Source organism: Schistocerca serialis, chromosome 8, assembly GCF_023864345.2.
Source record: "Schistocerca serialis cubense isolate TAMUIC-IGC-003099 chromosome 8, iqSchSeri2.2, whole genome shotgun sequence".
NCBI classification, from domain to species: domain Eukaryota; kingdom Metazoa; phylum Arthropoda; class Insecta; order Orthoptera; family Acrididae; genus Schistocerca; species Schistocerca serialis.
The window spans coordinates 497,496,547-497,519,802 of record NC_064645.1 but is presented as its reverse complement, the minus strand read 5'-3'; the positions used below and the strand labels follow the sequence as shown (position 1 = coordinate 497,519,802).

The 23,256-nt window shown below is 38.5% G+C and overlaps 1 protein-coding gene across 1 annotated transcript in view; it reads left to right on the top strand.

The window, feature by feature from the left end:
- LOC126417090 (collagen alpha-1(IX) chain-like) overlaps nucleotides 1-23,256 on the top strand; it is a 317,794-nt gene that overhangs the window by 232,708 nt on the left and 61,830 nt on the right. The window contains exons 13-18 of the mRNA XM_050084985.1: nucleotides 3,998-4,149; nucleotides 6,095-6,355; nucleotides 9,776-9,829; nucleotides 12,244-12,360; nucleotides 13,057-13,251; nucleotides 16,349-16,495. Coding sequence (XP_049940942.1) covers nucleotides 3,998-4,149; nucleotides 6,095-6,355; nucleotides 9,776-9,829; nucleotides 12,244-12,360; nucleotides 13,057-13,251; nucleotides 16,349-16,495 — 926 coding nt within the window. The remainder of the gene's footprint in view (nucleotides 1-3,997; nucleotides 4,150-6,094; nucleotides 6,356-9,775; nucleotides 9,830-12,243; nucleotides 12,361-13,056; nucleotides 13,252-16,348; nucleotides 16,496-23,256) is intronic.

Below are 23,256 nucleotides of genomic sequence, written 5' to 3'. Positions count from 1 at the left end.
CATGGATTTAGAATGCATCACTCAAGTGAAACTCAGCTTGCCCTTTCCTTGCGTGATAACCTGTGAACCATGAAAGAAGGGCAACAGGCAGAATCCATATTCCCAGATTTCTGGAAAGCATTTGTCTCAGCGCCACACCGTGGAAGTAATGAAACTCCAAGCATATGTGCTTGGTTCACAGGAATATGATTGGCTCAAAAACTTCTTGGGTAATAGAACCCAGTACGTTGTCCTAGACAGTGAGTCCCAGAGCTCAACACAAAAGTTTTATCTCAAGTACACATAGTGCTGAGTATCAGTGGAAAAAGTTCAAAACCATCGTACAATATGCATTAGATGAGTATGTGCCAAGCAAGATTGTAAGAGACGGAAAAGAGCCACTGTGGTACAACAACCGAGTTAGAAAACTGCTAAAGGAGCAAAGGGAACTCCACAGCAAACATAAACATAGCCAAAGGCTTCTAGACAAACAAAAATTACACGAAGCGAAATGTAGTGTGAGGAGGGCTATGCGAGAGGCGTTCAACGAATTTGAAAGTAAAGTTCTATGTACTGACTTGGCAGAAAATCCTAAGAAATTTTGGTCTTATGTCAAAGCGGTAGGTGGATCAAAACAAAATGTCCAGACACTCTGTGACCAAAATGGTACTGAAACAGAGGATAACAGACTAAATGCCGAAATACTAAATGTCTTTTTCCAAAGCTGTTTCACAGAGGAAGACTGCACTGTAGTTCCTTCTCGAGATCGTCACACAGATGGCAAAATGGTAAATATCAAAATAGGTGACAAAGGGATAGAAAAACAATTAAAATCACTCAAAAGAGGAAAGGCCGCTAGACCTGATGGGATACCAGTTCGATTTTACACAGAGTACGCGAAGGAACTTGCCCCCCCTTCTTGCAGCGGTGTACCGTAGGTCTCTAGAAGAGCATAGCATTCCAAAAGATTGGAAAAGGGCACAGGTCATCCCCATTTTCAAGAGGGGACGTTGAACAGATGCGCAGAACTATAGACCTATATCTCTAACGTCGATCAGTTGTAGAATTTTGGAGCACATATTATGTTTGAGTATAATGGCTTTTCTGGAGACTAGAAATCTACTCTGTAGGAATCAGCATGGGTTTCAAAAAAGACGATCGTGTGAAACCCAGCTCACGCTATTCATCCACGAGACTCAGAAGGCCATAGACATGGGTTCCCAGGTAGATGCCGTGTTTCTTGACTTCCGCAAGGCATTTGATACAGTTCCCCACAGTTGTTTAATGAACAAAGTAAGAGTATGTGGACTATCAGACCAGTTGTGTGAATGGATTGAAAAGTCCTAGATTACAGAACGCAGCAAGTCACTCTCAATGGAGAGAAGTCTTCTGAAGTAAGAGTGATTTCAGGTGTGCCGCAGGAGAGTGTCGTAGGACCATTGCTGTTCACCATATATATAAATGACCTCGTGGATAGCGTCGAAAGTTCACTGAGGCTTTTTGCGGATGATGCTGTTGTATATCGAGAGGTTGTAACAACGGAAAATTGTACTGAACTGCAGGAGGATCTGCAACGAATTGATGCATGGTGCAGGGAATGGCCATTGAATATCAATGTAGACAAGTGTAATGTGCTGCAAATACATAGAAAGAAAGATCATTTATCATTTAGCTACAATATAGCAGGTCAGCAACTGGAAGCAGTTAATTCCACAAATTATCTGGGAGTAGGCATTAGGAGTGATTTAAAATGGAATGACCATATAAAATTAATTGTCAGTAAAGCAGATGCCAGACTGAGATTCATTGGAAGAAACCTAAGGAAATGCAGTCCGAAAACAAAGGAAGTAGGTTACAGTACACTTGTTCGCCCATTGCTTGAATACTGCTCACTGGTGCAGGATCCAGGTTGATAGAAGAGATAGAGAAGCTCCAATGGAAAGCAGCACGCTTCGTTACAGGATCATTTAGTAATGGTGAAAGCGTTACGGAGATGACAGATAAACTCCAGTGGAAGGCTCTGCAAGAGAGACGCTCAGTAGCTTGGTACAGACTTTTGTTGAAGTTTCAAGAACATACCTTAACTGAGGAGTCAAGCAGTATATTGCTCCCTCCTACATATATCTCGCGAAGAGACCATGAGGATAAAATCAGAGAGATTAGAGCCCACACAGAGGCATACCGACAATCTTTCTTTACACAAACAATACAAGACTGGAATAGAAGGGAGAACTGATAGAGGTACTCAAGGTACCCTCCATCGGAGTATGGATATAGATGTAGATGAGTGTGCATCAGAGACAAGGTTATTGCCTGGAGTGCCTTAGGAAGTGTGAAATGACTGCTTGTGTTCCCTATAGACAAGGTCCATTCAATAAATAACTGGAAAAGTTGAATAAAAAGTACAAAACTTTGACAAAGTTTGTTATTTTTTGTGGTGTCCTAGAGCTATTATCAGATGGGGGCTGCTGTCCCTGCCATATGAACAACATGCTGGGAATCACTGAAACAAGGTGGCAGCACCCTTGCAGATTTGCACCAGTGTGGAACAGTGGATTGTCATGAGTGATCAGCCCAGTTATTGATTCCATGTTTCTGTATGAGGTCTCAACAGCCTACTTAGTCATCTAAGTATCATGCTTAAAAATGGAATCAACATTGCATCTGAATGCGCTTCATTAAACAATCATGCTGTGATACCCTGAGAGAACACAGATTTATAAACTTTTCCAAAAGAGCACTGTCAGCAATGTGGGTTAGTTGAATGGTGAAAATGGGGATTAAGACTGGATTTATTGTTTTCTTTGTTTTACAATAACATTCACTGTGCTTGAGAGAGACTTCTGTTATGAGGGCAAAGTGAATGGTTCTCATCATGGTAGTGAAAGACTTTATTTGTTACATCATCCTCTTTTTGGTCAATGCACTTTGTCCCCCCCCCCCCCCCCCCTGTGATATATGTTTCATCCATGAAGTATGAATCTGGCATGTACGAAAAATATCCATCTTACAACAATGTGAAAAGAGAGGAGTAGTTTAGTAGTAGACAGCACATTGAAAAAAGAATGCTAGACATTGTTAGTTGTCATACTAAGTCCTCCATCACACATAGGCAAAACAAAACACACACACTTTCATGCATGCATAACACACACACACACACACACACACACACACACACACACACACACACACGGCTAGTACCTCTCTGTCATTCAACACCTCCTATATGTGGTGAGTATCAATCTATCCTTTTCATATTGTTATTTCATCCCAGATTTTCCATTGTTTAAATACCTATATAAGACTGTCAAATCTCTTCACGTGACTCAACACATTTTCCAGCCACAGATTTTGTTGAAATAGAGTGGATATTCAAAAAGATGTTATTTCAGGTCTTTTTTTTAATTGTTGAAGTGATATTCATTTTCCTGACAAAAGATGTTTCTTTTCTCTTGTGTAATTAAAATTTCTTCTCATTTTCTTTTTCATCTAGGCAATGTAGAAGTCTTGTACTATATCTTTTGTCAGTTATTACTTTTCCCTTTGATAGGTACTCAATAGAAACTTCCCTTCCGCATCCTAGAGAAGATTTTCCAATTTTTCTGATTTGTTTTTGTTTTTGATGAACTGAATTTTAAGGTTGATGACTTTCTATCTTTTTGCTTTTAGGTCTTTTGAGGCAAATTTCATGTTTCCCATTCATTGTGTGCATTGTCACATTAGTGTCAAGAAGATAATATAACAAGGTTTATAATATCTTCTTGACTGTGTTTAGAGTATCATTTGAACTCCCAAAATACAGTGTTTGTCCTAGGCAAAGAGTTTGTCAAAATCATTTTCTCTGTTACTCTTATGAAATATAGTTCCTCCTCCTCCTCTCCCACTGCCCCCTCCCTCTCCCTCTCCTTTCATAAAGCCTCATTTCCAATCACATTGTTCTCTTTCCAGAATTAGTAGCTTGTATAAGAGGTCCATAGTGTAACACATCTACATATTTTCTGTTTTATTCATTCAGGAGACAGAGGTGAACGAGGGAGGCCTGGAATTGATGGAGCAAGAGGAGAAACTGGTAGAGAAGGTCCCCCTGGACGAGCAGGTGATAAAGGTGAACCTGGATTAATAGGCCCACCTGGTATCCAAGGAGTTCGTGGGCTCATTGGCTTTCCGGTATGTATTTTAATACTGTTAATTCTGCTTTTTCAGCTCTAAGTTACTGAATGATAATTAGTATGTTTCTCTGCACACTTGTAGGGGTTTGGACTGTAGGTGGATAGGAAGGATTCCTCTAGATGACCCAAGAGCCATGTGGGTAAGATGTCCTCACCTTCATTTCAGATCATGAAGATGTCATCTGAACAAGGTGAAGGGTTTGAGATCGTGGGTGGCTGGAAAGGATGGGCCATAGGTATTGATGAGACTGTCATGATCTGGACTAATGGTGAAGGCACCTTTTCCACATTCCAGCAGCATCTCAACACCTTCTCCCTCATTCACTTCACCTGGTTCTCCTCAGCACAATAAACCACATCTGTCCATGTCAACTTCCACTTCATAGATGGCTCCATCAGTACTCTGTCTACATCAGACCTAATAATTACCAACAATAATTTCATTTCAACATCTTCCACCCATTCCACTCGAAGAAGTCCATTCCCTACAACCTAGCCACCCCTAGTCATGGCATCTACAGTGATGAGCAGACCTTCTCCAAATATGCCATGGGCTTTTGCTGAAGCTTTCAAAGACCGAAATTACCCTCTCTTCATTATCCAGAAACAGATTTCTCACACCTTGTATTCCCAGTCACCTACCATCCCCCATACACCCAATTATCAAACAGAACTGGAACAACTGAATCACATTCTCTGCCAGGATTTTGACTAGCTCTTGTCAAACTGTGAAATGAGGAATACACCCCCCCCCCCTATACACACACACATACACTACCCTCTCCACCTCTCCCACAGTGGTATTCCTCCACCCACCCAACCTATACAATATTCTTGTCCATCTGTAATTCCACATCACCTCCCAACCCTTCACCTCATGGATAAAATCTATGTAATATATCTGGATGTAAGAAGACCTCCCACTACCACCCAGTCCAATCCTGTCATAGGCATCCCCTAACCCAAAAAAGGCAAGACCACTTCTGAAAACAGCCGTGTTTTCTACCAACTTAGTTGCAGCCATGTGCAAGATTTTATGTGAGTATGACCTTGAACAAGCTGTGTCCACACAAATGGTTACCCCTGAATTGTGGCCCGTAGACAGCTGTATCACCCAGTTGTTGAGCATGTTGCCCCACATAGTGTGCTTGTGTTCAGTGACTTCTTCACGGGCTGTGCCATCTGGATTTTCCCCACCAAAATCAGTATTTCTGAATTACGGAGATGTGAATTGTCCCTACAACATACCCTGCATGCCCATAACCCCTCTGGCATCAATCTTCGTTAGTCCCTATGCCCAGGTGCTCCAACTCCAGTCTCACAAAAGCCTTCCATTTCCAGTCTCACACAAGCCTTCCATCCCACAGCACATTTGGATAGTCCTTTCTCCTTCTCTGATTCTGTACTCTCCAGCCCCCCCCCCCCCCAGCTCCCCCCCCCCCCCCAGCAGACTCCTGATGCTGTGCTGCTGCACCTAGCAGCCTACCATCTTATCCCTGCAACACCCCTACACTCTCTCATAGGCAGCATTACAGCACATCACCTCAGCAGAGACTGCTGCTTACCACAGCCAGGTCTTTGTGCCCAGAGATGACAGTGGCCATATATGTGTGAACTGTGTGTGTATGAATGTGGCCTGTATGTTTTTCTATATCTGAAGGAGGCTCTCTGGTAGGTTAGTCTACTTGTAAATATACTTTTAAATGTACCATTCTCCACTAAGTGCCTCCTTTATGTGGTCATCAGCAATCTATCCTATTTCAGGTTGTAGTTTGCTTTTACAAAAATTTACGCACACTGCAATATTTGTAATTTTTATTGTAATTACACAGAGGATTCCTATTGTTGCGTATGTATCTCTCTCCTTTGGCTAACAAAATGTAACATATTAGGGAAGGAAAGTAACATATATATTTCCTCTGAAGAACTGATCTTACTTTCAGGGCCCAGCTGGGACCCCAGGAATACCTGGTGCCCCAGGCCCAAAAGGTGATCCGGGTGTGCCTGGAGAACCAGGTCAGCCAGGCACTGCTGCTGCTGCAGGTGATCCTGGGGTTGCTGGCCCTCCAGGTCCTCCTGGGCCTCCAGGAGAGGATGGTGAGAAAGGGGAGAGAGGCAGCCCAGGAGAATCTGGTCCAATGGGACCACCAGGACCACAGGGTTTGCCAGGTCGTGAAGGAGCACCAGGTGAAGAAGGAGAGAAGGTCAGTCAGTGTCTCTCAGTGGACTAAAAGTAAATAACAAGTTTTTGTTACTATAACTTGATGAAGCAAACAGTGTCCTACTGAGGTCAGCAGTGGCCACAAACAGTGGTCATTGTGTGAGAGTTGTACTTGTGTGAATGTGTGTGTGCTTTCTACACCAGAAGACAGCCTCTTGGCCAAAAGCTAAAATGTATAGCAGTCCTTTTGTTGTTCCTGTCTGTGACAAATGATGTTTGGCATTTGTGCTGGCGTTTGTATCGCACTTGTCAAATGATTCACTTTGCCCACCAGGCTTATACCTGCACTTCAATATTTCAGCCATGTACAAAGATATGAAAAAATAAAAGTCCTTCCATCTCTATGGTATGATGCTATAAGTTTCACGATAACATACAGGATGTGTAAATAAGGTTTCAAGACTGATTTTTTTCTTGAGTAGCAGTGTGCGCGCAGACCAGTCTCACCACCTGCACCATGTAGTGGTTGGTGTTGGGTAAGCAAGCCAGGCATCAGCATTTGCCGGAAAAATGCTGGAGTGAAAACATTGTGAATGCAGGGAGTGTCAGTTTTGAGACGTCGTCGAGAAATTGGAGAGTCCAAAATGCAGCACCTTTTGGAGCAGTGGTGTCCAATCAAATTTTGTGTGAAACTGCACAAGACCAGTATGGAAACATTTGAAATGATTCAAGAGGGCTATAAAGAATATGCCATGTCACGTGCCATTGTTTTCATGTGGCACAAGAGGTTCAAAGGTGGCTGCGAAGACTTGGAGGATGATAAAAGCTCGGGAAGACCTTCAATGAGCTGAACTGACGAAAAACTGGCCAAAGTGCATCAAGTTTTAAACAGTGACCGACGTCTCAGCATCAGAATGATTGCAGATGAAGTGGGTTTGAATCACCAAACTGTGTTTCAGCTAGTGACAGAAGATCTAATGATGAGAAAAGTGTGCACAAAATTTGTCGCTAAAGTGCTCTCAGATGAACAGAAGGAGAGGCACCTGGCTGTTTCGCAGGAAATGCTTGAACATTTACAAACCGAACCTGATTTTTTGAATAAAGTGGTCACTGGTGACGAGATCTGGCTCTTCGAATATGATCCAGAGTCAAAGAGGCAAAGCTTGGAGTGGCACACCTCCACATCACCAAAGCCAAAAAAGCCTGCATGAGCAAGTCATGTGTGAAAAGCATGCTCATTGCTTTCTTTGACACAAAAGAGATGATCCACAAGCGTTTGTGCCTGCTGGACAGACTGTCAGTAATCAGTATTATACTAGTGTGGTTCACCGTTTGAGGGATCAAGTACGCCCATTCTGCCTGAAGAAGAAAGACAATTGGGTGCTCCACCATGACAATGTGACCATTCACTCCTGCTTCGCCGTCACTGGAGTTTTGACCCGGTTCAACATGGCTACACTGCCGCTGTCACCCTATAGTCCTGACCTCACCCCCATCCACTGGATGAAGAGAGACCTGAAAGGAAAGCAGTTGACAGCGTCACAGTGGTTCAAAAGGCTTTGACGATGATTTTCAACAGCATTCCGCTTAAGGAGTTCCAGGGAGCTTATCAGCAGTGGAAATCTCGTTGGTAGTGGTGTGTGGATTCTCAAGGCACCTGTTTTGAAGAATTTTAGTCCGATGTATGAAAGTATTCAATAAATTTGTGTTCTGAGACCAGTCTTGAAACTTTATTTACACACCCATATCTGGAAAAAGTTCGATTCTGTGGTTGATGTTCATTGTTTCCCAGATATGAAAATCCATTGAAGCGATATTTTATGCCCACATCTGCTGCCAAATTAATTTTACTTACTAGCCATTAGGACTTAGCAAGAAATAGCAGTTCAATTGAGATCTTTAATTTCAGACTGTAAAGCAGGGAACAGTTTTCAGAGAAACAATTCCAAATCACTGATACCTAAACAAACTTGTCACTTTAGAGTATTATTGACCTTTTTGCTAGTATCAAAGCACAAAAATTTCCTAATTTCTCTAAGTTTAGCATATCTCTATATTGTATGACAAAAGAACTTTGATCCCCAGTATCCTAACAAATATCCATTTTCCAATCCCGTGGTGAAAAAAAAAAAAAAAAAAAAAAAAGAAAAAAAAAAAAAAAAAAAAAAAAGAGAGAGAGAGCATACAAAACTACAATGAATGCACCTCTTTCAGAATGAGAAATACACCATCTATTATTTTCAAGTTGCCTGTGCACTACTTTCTCTGTGTACAATTGTATATGTTTTTGCATTTTGTCATCTAGAAACAGCCCCCCAAGAACTAGCAGCATTATGAATTTTGATATTTCTCTTCATGAGTTACATTGGTCCTGCTGTCTGATGTAAAACATTTTGATCTTTTAACGTTCTAGATGAATTAAAATACAATCAGAAATCTTCCATTCTGTCCCATCTTCTCAAAATCCCAAACATGCCTACAAAAAACAGTGAAGGTAACTGACATCTACTTCTTTTTCTTCCGTATCTTCCTCTGTTGTATCAAATATTGAAGAGTTTCTCTTGCTGCTGTGATAGCCACTGGTGCAACTTCTGCGGATTCACTGCAATTACTTTCACTATGTGGAGTACACTCATCACTACTAGTTTCTACTTGTCTATCAGTTTCACTACCTTCAAATTCTTAATCTGAAACTCACTGCATGTGTTCTAAATACTCCAGCATTTCCATGTGTGACAACTTATAAACTATTCCCATATCTGCATAATGACTAATACACAACAAAGCACTTTAGATATATCCGGTCAATCAGATGAAGAGCTTCAAAATGCAGGGATTCATTCATTCACAAACATCTTCCATAAATTCCATCATGAAGGAGAGTCTTGATGGATGGGCAATGAGTCAACTTATAGATTAACAGGCAGAAGCGACCACTGCATTATAGCATCACATCATTGTCACATGTTGTGCAATTGGTGTCAGATGACATAGCTGCGTAAAGAGACATTAAGCGGTCAAAATGATGGCTGCAATGGTTATAAGTAAACAGTGTGAAATAAAAGCTGTGAATGTAGGTACAGGTCTGTAATTTCTATAATGCAATCTCTGTTCAAAAGAAATAGAAACCATAGATTTTCAAAGCCTCCTGAAAACAAATATTATCATTATATACAAACAAAATTTCAAAATGTATTTACTGCTTACATCATTCTTGTATTAATGAGTTTAGCTTTATTACCAGTACAGTTTTAGCTGCACTATCAGTGTTTACACATGGTTTGCCTCGTTTATGGTTTTTGACTGTTGACTTTAGTTTGATAGTTCATAATGAAGTTGAGGTAGTAATTGTATCATATTGATCACTGTAGCTCAACTGTTTTGAGTTGCAACTTACAAGTAATGGCATCATTTAACCTTTCCAGTACTCATGTTTTAAAAAAAGCGTTTCTTTATCTTTTAGGGGCTACCTGGAGGAAAAGGAGAAAGAGGACAAAAAGGAGCAGAAGGACCGCCAGTAAGTAGTAGGATAAAGTAATATTTTTTCTCATGAAAATATAAGTTGTATATTAATGTTTTCTTTGTACTTCCACTTGAAAATGGCCTTCATTGAAGAAACAATTGCCATTATTAGTTTCCAAACAATCACCATAGTTTTGGAGACTGAACCACCATGTTCAGCATGCTGAAAAAAATTATACATCTTGTCCTAACAATGACTGGAAGATAATATTAAAAGTAACTGTTAAATATCCTTCAGAAGTTTTTGTATGTATTCTTATATACAAGCACAGTTGCCCATCCTTCTCATTTACCACTGTGTGCTATGAAATCAAATAGTATAAAGAGAACTTTTTGTGCACAATTGTGATGTCATCTGCAACAATTGTGGCTTAATTTGCAACAATTGTGGCTTAATTTATTTAAGATTAGATGACCCAGTAATGCTTCTCAGTTGTTAAAGATGCATGGGAACTGAATATATGTCTTAATCTGGGGTATCCCTGGGAATTGTGGCAAGATGCAATTTTTTCTTCTCATTGAGATTTTGCCCACTGTGAGTTCATGGAATGGTTTTTTTGATTTAAGGTTTTTAAAAAAAAAATTTGCACAACATAGAAACAAAACTTCAGAATGTACATCATATTTCATTTTTTGGATTGATCTTCTAAACTACCAATGAAAGGGCATACACAGTTTATCATGGTAAAAACGTGTAAATTGTAAATAAATTCCAATGTATTTTTATGTCTCACCTTGTGACTTCTTCACTGTTGCTGCAAACAAAACCTTGAGTCACTTAAATTGAATAGTTAAACCAGTTGCGATAATTGGTATATGATGTATGAGAGAGAGCTCTCTAGTTGCTAGATCTTTGAGTATAGTGGCTTTAATGACACTGTTTCACACAATTTCAATTTGTAAATTAGTGGAATACAGAGTTTCAGACAATTCACATTGCATAGCAGTATTTTAATCATAAGCTGATAAGCTGTAAATATATCTTTCCTAAATGTACGAGTTTTTTTGTGAAAACTGAGTATGGGAAATGAAACAAAATAGCAGGCACATAAACAAGACTGAAAATATAGATAGGCTTTGAGAACAATGTCCATTCTCCTGGCACTGCGGATTTGTTAGGCGAGTGGGTGAGAGGAGAAAAGAGGTGGACGGGAGAGGGAGGGTTGATAGAAAGCACACAACATTTGCAGTCTAGTTTATGTGCCCACTGACTAATCAGTGTCTCAATTAATACTGTGAGTGGTTACTTTCACTCCTTCCATTATGTCTGTGATTTTGATCACTACAGCACAGTGTGATATTTGCATAGGGAGTACTAGTATTTCTTAGTGCTTGTTGTAAAATCTGCTGAGAATAATTTTAAAAAAAAGTAGGCTAAAATATACTTGTCGTTTTTCATGTAGTGTTTCCCATTAGAATTAACACTCTTTCACACTTTGCAAGTAAGTCTGCCTCCAGTTTATAAACTAAACTAATACCAACACTATAGGTCTATAATATTGCATATCAGCCATATGCCCTTCCTGAAAACAGGATTCACTTGAACTCTCTTCTGTCAATAGATGATAGCTTGCATTTTGGGCAAGCTCTAGTAAATAGCATCTAAAAGATGAGGCACTTCTACAGAACATGCAGAGTGGAATTAAATTGGGAACATGTCATTCAGGTTTCTTGCTTTCATTTATAGATTGGAATTACTGTTGCAAAAGCATATTTATATGAATTCTTCAGGTGAATAAATTTCTGATTTCATTCAGTAAAATTTCTCCACCTGCTAACAAATTTCAAGGTAGTGTATCTACATACACCTCTTTTTAATTGTGAGTAATGCGTCCAGATGAAGCATTAATGCATCAACAAACTGTCTTACATTCTATGGGGTCAGTTGTAAGTCATAAATGAAGTATTCCTATGTGGGTAATCTGTTTCCATTTTTTTGCTGTATTTTGGTTGCAGTGCTTCTAGATTTCACAATTAACATCACTTTTCATGCTTGTTTTAGAATTATTGCTACTATTGTTATTATGTCAAGCCTCAATAGAACACTGTGCTTAATTTTCTGGGGACCTATTCATAATTAACAATATAACCTAGAAAAATACTTGAAGGATGATTTCCTGTTACAGGATGAAGTCTGTGGTGTTCAAGTACATGTTGTGTTTTGTTAATAATGTAGCTGTAATCAAGGGAGATGCAGTTTTCAGAAACATGGAAAAGAACAACTCTTTAAAAGCTCCTGTTAGATGTATATTCAAGTTTTTTAGCTGTCTTACATTTGTACATCTCTTTCAAAATTTTGATGCCACCAGCAAGCTTACTTTTATTGTACTCTTATGAACAAAAAGTGATTCAGATTTTATAATGTGTTAAATGTGCTGTTTGTAATGATGCCAATTTTTGTGGCAACAGGGACCACCTGGAAAACATGGGCTTCCAGGTATCATGGGGAAACCAGGATTCAAAGGAGACAAGGGTGATGATGGTCTACAGGGACCAGTTGGTCCTAGGGGTTTACCAGGTGCAATGGTAAGCTTAAGACAGTTACTATTTCATGACATAAGAATTCCATTGGTATGAAAGAAGTCTTTACTGCAACAGGTAACATATAAAATAGAAAAGTTAATGTTAAAATCAGCCTATGTTTGAAAGACTCTTTCAGATTTTATGTTTTTCTGATTTGAAATTATTGTCTACTTTTGGCAACTATACACATGTCTTGTCAATATGGCATGTTATTTGCATTTAGATTTGAGAGTGCTGAACTGAAAATTTCAACCATATTTGTAGTAATATGTTTTCTAATGACAGCTGTATGTTTGGACTCAATAACAACATTTCCACTGGGTAGAAATTTCCCAATTATAGACAGATACAGGACTTCCCACTCAAACTGCTATGTGTAAAACAGTTTAGGGGCTGGGAATTAGTTGTGAGTCCTAAATTAAGTATTTTCTAACAGAGAAAAGCAGGTTGATGTCATGATACTTGATCAGATAGTTCCATTAGCAGGTACTTTCTTACAGTAATCAAAGGCACAATTTGATGTTTCTGTCCAGGTCAAAATTTTAATTTGGTACAGATGTTGAAATTATTAAAATTTGCATTTCTATAACTCCTTTATTTATATTTACATGAATGATCACTACAACATTCAAGTGTACCATTGTTAATAAACCTTTAACATGTGATAGAAGCTGTACAGTGGAGGATTTGTTATTGTAGGGTCCACAGGGATTGCCTGGACCTCCTGGAACTCCAGGGCTTCCAGGATTTCTAGGTCCATCAGGCCCCCCAGGGCCTCCAGGGCCACCTGGCCCACCTGGTGAAAGTAATTACATTCCAAATACAATCTCACTCGATGATAACTTGGTGCGTGGTATAGCAGGCCCAAGAGGACAGTCAGGACCTCCTGGACTGGTTAGTATGGTTGTATAAACACTATAAACAATCTGTTTTTTGCAATCTCCTTCCCACTTCTGTTACATACAATGCTCTTAGCTTTTCACTCTTATTAACTTGTGCATGCTGTTTTAGCAGTAATCCATGTCTCAAATATCACCCTGTCTTCCACCTTTAAGCTCTCACATTTTCAAATCTTGTCCAGTGCAGTCCCCAACAATCACTCTTTCCTTGTCATCCTGTCCGGTAAGTCTCCCCTGAGCCGGAGTTCTGGATGACTTTTCTGAACTGTACCCCTTTTTCTAGGCCTCTCTAGTTCCTTTCTGTTCACCTCTCTTCCTTCTGCTTCAATCCTTCTGCTGGAAGAAGAGGCCTCTGTCTCCGAAAGCTTGCATAAGTAAAACCCTTTTTATATGTGTGTGTTCTCTTGCCACTGCATGGTGAGTAGATTTTTTATCTATCCAATTACATTATAATATAGTGTAGGTGTATCAAATGAAATTGTGTTTATAAAACTGCTTAACCAAATTGTCCATCGTATTATGACTTTGATTTTAAGTGGCACAGATCACATCCAGCAGAAAATAACTTCCAACAGCCTTGGCATGTAATGCAAGAGTAAAGTTAACTATATTTTTCAACATATGTTAGTAGCTACAAGAAAATGCTGATGGAAAGTATGTGCTACCATCTCTTATAGTTTCTGAGAAACACTGCCTGGCCAGTACTGGCCAATGATCTGTGCTGCCTGATCTCTCCTTGCAATATTAGAAAATCCAAGATGAAATAAAATATTTGTATTTAGATCGATCACAGCTCACCAGATAGAGGCAGCACAGACAAGCAGACAGACATGTGGAATGAAAAGTAAATTTCTCATGTTTCAGACAAAGTTTATTGCTCCACCTCTTTCTCCCTATGGTTGCAAACATGCAACATTGCATATTTTGAATGTGTTACAAGCTGCCAAAAAATGCTGTGTAGTTATCATCACAGATGGGTTACTTTATATAAGATTTTATGGCAATATTTAATGTGACAAAAGCAACTAAAATGGCACTGTGCATGTTCACAGGCTATATAAAAATTTATAAAATGGACTGAGCATACTCTAAATTCTGTCTGCAGAGAGGTACAGGAAGTGAAAAATTTTCCTCAGTGTTCATTGACATTTGTGAGACAGCACAATGCAATGCCATTGTTTACACACACACACACACACACACACACACACACACACACACACACACACACACACACAGTTTTTCATTGGGATATGAGCCACTGCATTAAATAATTGTAGTTTGTGCACAATATCCATTAAGAAATGGGAATATGAAAGAGTAACATCTCCACAGCATATCTTCCATACTGCAATAAACAATAGCAGTAACATCACCATAGCATATCTTCCATACTGCATAGCACATGCAATACAAATGTAAATCAGATATAAATGAAGAAGCAGTAATAAATTACACATGAAAATAAAATTATAAGCTATCACAGCTGACACTTTTTTGACTTTATAGTCATATTAAATAAAAAAGAGAGAGAATGTGAAAGAAACTAATTTCAATGAGAAACACACTTTGTAGCACACTAAAGGGTGTGGAATGCTGTTGTACCTAAAGTTTAATGTTGGTCCAAGAACACTGTAAATTTCATCAAAAATCAGAAGTATTCAATTGACACACTGAGATGGAATTATACAGTTTAGCTTAGTATCTTTAATAAATTCCAGATTTCTTCAAATAATGTTGCACTATATTCGCTGGTCAGGTCACTGAAACAGAATTACTTGTAGGTTATGTTTCATAAACTAGTTTAATAGTTAGTGATATGAAGCAGTCATTGCACAGTACTGTGGACCATGTCCTACAAGATATACAAAAATGGTTTAGTGCTAACAAGCTAACACTGAATGAAAAAAAAAACCTAATTATGTGCAATATGGAAAAATAAGTGAACATGACAACCTAAATTCCACCATGGATGGCAAACAACTTGAAAGAGTACAGTGTGCAAAATTCCTGGGTATGCACATTTATGATAAGATTAACTGGAAGGACCATGTGGTGAGCTTAGCACTAAAACTAAATTCAGCATGTTTTATACTTAGAATGATATCAAGAGTTTGTAGTAATGACTGTACCAGATTAGTATATTTTGGCTATTTTCAGTCCATTGCATCCTATGGGATAGTATTATGGGGAAAAACAAATTGTCGCTACATGAGATTTTCAAATTACAAAAACGCACTATTCGGATAATGACCCAGAGCCTACCTCAAACACATTGTAGGCCCCTTTTTACAGCATTGAAAATTTTAACAATTCCTTCATTATACTTTCTGAAATGTCTGTTGGTGATCAAAAGAAATCAGGACATAATGAAAACCAATACAGACTACCATAATTACGATACACGGCAGTGTAAAGATCTCCACATACAAGCTGTAACAAGGACCCGAAATCAGAAACATGTATGTAATCGAGGCATCAAACTTTTTAATGCACTACCAAAACATATCAAAGAGCTGGAAAATGAGGATAAATTTGAAACGGTTATAAAGAACCACATGCTTAACAAATGTTATTACAGCATAAGTGAATATCTCTGCACAACTGTATAAGAATATATGTTTAAGTTAATGTGACAAATGAAATTACATCAGTGAATATGTCTGTCAATCACATAAGAAATTATGTTATAAAAACACTTATTAGTTGTATATTGTATTAAACATGAATTCAACACAGATAAAAATTTTGTAAAGATATTATATAGTTGTTAAAATGTACCCTGATAAATCCTATATCACAAATGTGATCATTGGGATGATAATAAATAAATAAAGAAATAAATAAGCAGTAAACTGATGCAGCTACAATTGTATGTGCAAAAAGGCTGGTTAGAAAACTTGTAACGTATTGACACTAAGGATAAGACTGCCTTGTTCATTTATTGTTTCTTAGCTAAAATGGTATCAGTATATAGGATTTAAGACTTAAGGTAAAATCTTATTTTAAAACATGAAGAAGAAACAGTCCACATATCTGGACTGAGTGTTTCTGTATGTATAATGGTCTCATTTTCTTCCAATGCATTTCAGCCAGGTGAACGAGGTGCTGCTGGAGAGAGAGGGCCAGAAGGCCCACCGGGTCCCATGGGTATGCCTGGGAAGGATGGCACTCCTGGCCTGCCAGGACCTCCTGGTCAGCGGGGACAGCCTGGTCTCCACGGCATGCCTGGACCACCGGTGTGTAGCTCAGAGACAGAATTTAAGCTATGCATGTAGCTATATCAGCAATAATTTGGCATATGACTTGGAACAGAATACCAGAATCACCTGAAAAATGTTCACCTCCTTTTTTATAGTGTATTATAGCTTTAATTTTTTATATACATCAAATGGTCCTGTCAATATTATATAAGAATTACAGTAAGTTTTTGCACAAATGTGCAGTTTTCTCACATTCACACATGCAGTTGACAATGTCTAGGTAATGTCGATATCTCCAGCATATAGTTTCTAGTATGGTGACCATACCAGCTGCAACAGACAGGGCATTCTGTAGTTTCCATAAATCACTGAAGGCAAACCCAGTGCTGCTTAGGTCTTTTAGAAGGATGACGATCAAGTCCTTCCACCATAGAAGTCTGTCTGAACTCATATTCCAACGCTAATAACCTCTGCATCTACATCTATACTCCACAAATCACTTGATGGTGTGTGGTGGAGGGTATTTCTGGCACCACTAACTGATCCCCCCTTCTCTTGTTCCATTCCTGAATGGCACATGGGAATAATGATTGTCATCTGACCTCAATATTATCTTTAATTTCTCAAATTTTCTGGTTGTGGTCATTTCGCCAGATGTATGTGGCAGGAAGTATACATTGTCCAACCCTTTCTGAAATGTACTCTCGCAGAATTCCTACAGTAAGCTTCTCTGTGCCGCACAGTGCCTCTCTTGTAGTGTCTACCACTGGAGTTTGATGAGCATCTCCATAATGCTATCATGCCAACTAAACAATCTCATGATGAAAAATGCTGCTCTTTGTTGGATATTGTCTACCTCCTCTATTAATCCAGTTGGATAAGTGGATAATGGTCTCCGACTGATGAGCAATATCCACGAATCAGTCTAGCAAGTATTTTGTCAGCCATCTCAATGTCATTAGATATTATCAGTGTTATGAGAGGAAAGTTGCTACTCACCATGTAGCAGAGATGCTGAGTCACAGATAGGCACAACAGAAAGACTCTCTTATAACTTTCAGCCATTACGGCCATTGTCAACCATAGATAGACATACACACGGGCGCGCGCGCACACCCACGCATGCACACACACACACACACACACACACACACACACACACACACACACACACATTCACGAAAATGTATCTCACACACACGACTGCAGTCTCAGGCAACTGAACTCTGCAGTTAATAGTACTTTAAATTATAATCTTCCTGTTTCTTTTGGCTATCCTTTCTGTTCTCTGCATTTGCCATCATTAGCAGTTCTACCACCACCGCAACCTAAGGTAAGTGTTAATTTTTTTGTGGTGCAACTGGTGTACACTTTTCAAATTAAGAGGTAAATTTTGTGGCTATTCTGTCCACACCCACATACTCTGAAATGACACAAACACTGAGACAGACAAAAGCAAAAAGTAAGTTGAAGTTTCAAATTTTGTCTCCAAATATTACTTCATGAACTGTTGCCAACATTCCACTGCCACATCAGTCAAATATAATTTGCAACTAAATTACCTTCATTCTTAACTAGACTCTTGTGTATAAAACTGTTCTTAATGAATAGAAAAGAGAAAAGGTTGCAATCTTCTACAAGAAAAGTGGTAGCCTATATTCTCAAAATTACCATCTTAACCATTCATCTCTGTTTCTGGAAAATTCTAGAATATATTCTGAGTTCAAACATAATGATCTATTTGAGACAAAATTACCTTTAAATAGGCATCTGACATAGATTCCAGAAACACCAGCTTTTAGGTCTCAATGTATGCTGTCAGCAGCCAATGTAGAAAAAACTTTCAATTCATTGCCATACTAATCAAGCAAAGTAGAAAAATGGTGAGAGTGGACTCTGCCTCAGGAGAAGTGGGGTTCAAATCCTCCTCTGGCCATTCAGATTTATGTTTTTCATGATTACCATGAATCACTTAAGGCTAATGTGAGGATGGTTCACAAATTAAATCTTTAGTAAGGCTCATCTGAAAGTGTTGTGTTAACAGTTATGACAGAAAAAATATTAGCTGCTAATGTGCATCAGCAAGATGACAGAAAATAAGTGACTGAGAGGTGCAGAGATCAACATTCTATGGGATATATGTATTACACTTCACGTTCACAAAATGGACACTGTTGACATTCAATAAATGTTGAAAACAAACCATTAACTTGCACCAGTGCATGAACAGGGAATAAAAGATGGCACACCACAGTGATTTACTCTTGTAGGCCTAATATCTGATTTAACTTTGTGCTCTTATCTTTAACCTTTAACCTTTATTTGAAACTCCTTTTTCTGTCAAATGGTAGTTATGTTATCTAGCTGACATTGTATCTGTTACTGTATTTATAGTATGTCTTACTTAAACTATGTACAATTTGCCATTGAATTGCCCTTGTATTTATTGTAAGTTTAAATTGAAACCTGTACAATTTGACACGTTCCATATCCTTGTGATTGACTCACTAACTGGATCTACGGAACAAGAAATAAATAAATAACAAAGTTATGCACCATCAGGATCGAAGGCAACTCCTTGGAAGTTACAAACCGTGCAGGACATTCAGCTAGATATCCACTCTTAAAGAGTGCACATAGAATCATATTGGTGTAATAGGATGGTGGTAACTGATGGCATGCAACCGAATGTGAAACAGTCGGTCATGGAGCTTATCGTGAAACTGGCTATCCATTAAGGCATAGCTGCAGATATTGTGATAATATCTTGTGTAGGCATGGAAAAACAAACATCTAGAGGCTGAATTTATCCACTGGTCGTAGGTGGTATGAGCTGCAACATCTTACACTTTTCAGGAGGGATAGTTTGCTCTAATGGAGTATGATTTTTATACGCAGGCCAGGTATCAAGCAATTCAAATTATTTTGATGAGCTATTGGCAGAAAATGATACTCATACCATAGTTGTGGTTCTCTTATGCCCATTTTCCCACTGTTGCTTGCTGTGACATAAATATTCCCCACTGCCCTTGCAAGATCACGTACATGAGAAAGAATCGTAGGGGGCAGAGCACCTCCATCTTCTCACACACAATAAATAACTTTCAAGCCAATTTACCATTCAGATTCTCGGTCGGCATAATTTTATGTGAATAACACTAAGGCATTAATGTTAGCTGATGTTGACACAACTCTCTTGATACCTCTAATTTCCAGGGTTCCTTTTAAATATATTTCCTTATCAAATCCCGATTGATTGAAGTTAAAAATAAATTCCCTACTAAATGATCGGCTAAGTTTGTTTATCTCATCTACAAATGTTTGGGCCAATTTTGCAGCTTGCTGTGCATCGTCAAGTTTATGCTTTGTTTGAAATTTCATTATCTTACATCTTCCAATTCTATAGCACTGTTTGAAGTTATGCAACCATCCACTGCTTCCCTTGAAGTTACTGTAACCTATGTCATGTGCAATCTGATGTGAGTAACATAGTAGGTCACTATCACCCACAACCTGTTAATTGTATCGAGCATTCTTGAAATGCACGAACACCAGTTTTTGTAAAAAATGCACCTTATCTTTCTGTGTGTATCCATAGCTTTTTGTATGCACTACACAGTTATATTGCTGTGGCCTTATTCAATATCTGTTCACAATTGTTTTTTCACTATGCTGTGTATGATCTTCAATGCACTTAATTATGTTTAGTACCTGCCCCTTGGACAATGATTGTCCTTGACTACGTTTCACTGGAGACATGATTTGTGGCTCTCTGTCCCACAAGAATGATGACCTACATGGCTTGACACTTGTTTCAATATTATTTTCACTTGTTAAGCATGTATCGTCATCATTGCACTCCTCTGTACATTGTCCACACAGTCAAGCGTACAGCACCACACATTCCACTGACAAATCTTGCAGAAACACTAATATTTTGTCTACCACCTCTTTACCACTTCTTTTCCACTTTTTGAAATTCCTTGGATTCCTTGCTGATGAAATGTCAGTTTTGGCAACTGTTGCTGTAGTATAATGCAATATTGCTCTACCTATCATTGCCATTGCTCTGCTTTGTATCAACACCACTAGCACTGTAGCACTGTTGAGTTACTCATTGACTAGGCAGTTCAACTATGCTCTGAGTCTCATGCTGTGCTCGGCATTGGATACCTCCAGTTCCACCCCCCTGTTGCTATTAGCAGGCAATGTTGTGGTTGCATGGTAGACAATATGTGGGGCATCGAATACTGTAAACATCATTGGCCTTTTGCAATCTCGCACTCAGGGGATTCCTGGCAAGTGTTCTGCCAATAAAACAGTCTTCGGTTCACCTGCCCCATAACATTATCTATATGAGTGTTCCATTTTAAGTTGTTGATAATTGTAAATCATAGGTATTTATTGAACTAACAGTCTTTAGATTTGACTGATTTACAATGTAACCATAATTTAATGCATTCCTTGTAGTACTCATGTGGATGACCTCTCACTTTTCATTATTTAGAGTCAGTTGCCACTTTTTGCAACATACAGATATCTTGTCTAAATCACTTAGCAGTTTGGTTTGATCTTCTGATGTCTTTACTAGACGGTAAATGACAGCATCATCTGCAAACCATCTAAGAGGGCTGCTCAAGTTGTCTCCTAAATCACTTATATGATTAGGAACAGCAGACAGCCTGTAAAACTACCTTGTGGAACATTAGGTATCATTTCTGTTTTACTCAGTGACTTTCCATCAGTTATGAATTACGAACTGTGGCCTTTCTTACAGTAAGTCACAAATCCATTCCACAACTGAGGCATACAATATGATTAGAATTCACTTGTGAGCAACAGCGTCAAAAGCATTTAGGAAATCTAGAAATACGGAATCAATTTGGGATCCCTTTTCAGGAACACTCCTTATATCATGTAAATAAAGAACTAGTTGCATTTCACAAGACTATTTTTTCTGAATCCATGCTGACTATTTATCAACAGACTGTTTTCTTCAAGGTAATTCATAATGTTCAAACACAGTATATGTTCAAAAATCCTAATGCAAATTGATGACAGTGATATGGGTCTGTAATTCAGCAAATTATTTCTGTTTCCGTTCTTGAGTTTTGGTGTGACCTGTGCAACTTCATGTACGGATCTTTTATTGAACGAGTGGTTGTATATGACTGCTAAGTATGGCAATATTGTATCAACATACTCTGAAAGGAATCTAATTGGTATACAGTCTGTACTGGAGGATTTACTTTATCAAGTGATTTAAGATACTTTGCTATACTGAGGATATCTACCTCTAAGTTACTCATGTTGGCAGCTGTTGTTGATTCAAATTCTGGAATATTTATTTCATCTTCATTGGTGAAGAAATTAATACCCACATTAATAACTTACCAGGAAATATTAGGTGCTGTTTTAGACTTCCTGCAGATTATGGTGCAGCTATGGCAAAGAGTTATTTGTTAAAAATTTAAGTAATATCAAATCCACATGTGGCTTGTGATTTCTGAATTGGGGAAGTCTGTTAATCTGTTACCATTATAGCCAAATCTCAAGTGCTGGAGAGGCCTACCTATTTTTCCCCCTCAGTTATGTCTCAAGATACAGGTTTTTGGCAGTTTTATTGAGTGCATGTACTGCAAAAACCATCAGAATGTTCCTGAAGTAATGGTAGTAAAAATTATCATAAATAACATTCTTTATGAAGCAAATCCAAGTAGCAAGCAAGGAATTTGTTAGCAACCGAAAGTAATAACACATCTCTCATACCCTTATTTTATCTAACCCCTCATGAAACTCTCGCTAGATAGTGACACTCAAATGTTACTGTATACTGTTGTTCACGTCATGTAAGAAGGTGGCCCAATTTTCAGCCATTCTGCACATCCTCCTTTGCTAGCCACTGGTGGCCAATAATATTCATTCTCTTTCCGAGCAGCTAGCAGAGAGTTATAGCTAGAGAGCGAGAATCTAGCTCCTACATACTGCACTGTTGCCGCACTTCATGACAACCGAATTATTCATTCAACTATCAATTTTTTTGTTTCCTTTTTTTTCTTGCAGCAGTATAGCTGTGAATGTGTATCTTGTAAATGTTCAAGTGAGATTAAAAAAAAGTCAGGTGACGACAATAAACGTGAAGTGCTTCACAAGCAGACGAGGCGGATTATTTCCCCATTTATAACTGTTTCAAACATGATTTAAAAGCAGGTTTCCTACTGTTGACATTGGAAAACACAAGTATGGACTCCTGAACCATGTGGTGTTGGCCAAGAGAACTGTAAAGAGAATTGTAAAGGAAAGTGTCAGAGCTGTAGAAACCATAGAAACAGTTGGTTTTGTGTCGCCTAGAAAGCATCGAAATCGCAAGGAACCTGTAACACAAATGGATAGTTTTAGCAACGATGTTTTAAAGTGCTCCATGTGGATGATGAATGCCTGACATAACAAAAACATGTTACAGTTATGCAGGCTTCACCAAGGTAAAGAATTTTAAAAGATGTTGGTTCAGATATGTTAAGAAGAAAGTTTTTTGTTCAAAGAAGTGACCTAGTTGCAGCATGAACTATATCTGATATAAAGATCCACAATACAAGAGAAGGAGATAGTTCAACAGTGTATTACCTTGATGAAACATGGGTCAATTAGAATCATTCCAAGAAAATCTCGTGGAAAATGAGTTATGGTACTGGCAGTTTTAAAGTTCTCACATGGATAGGTTCTCGGATAATTATTCTGTGTGCTGACTCTTCTTCTGGTTTTATTTCTGAGAATAAACTTGTATTTATGTGCAAGAA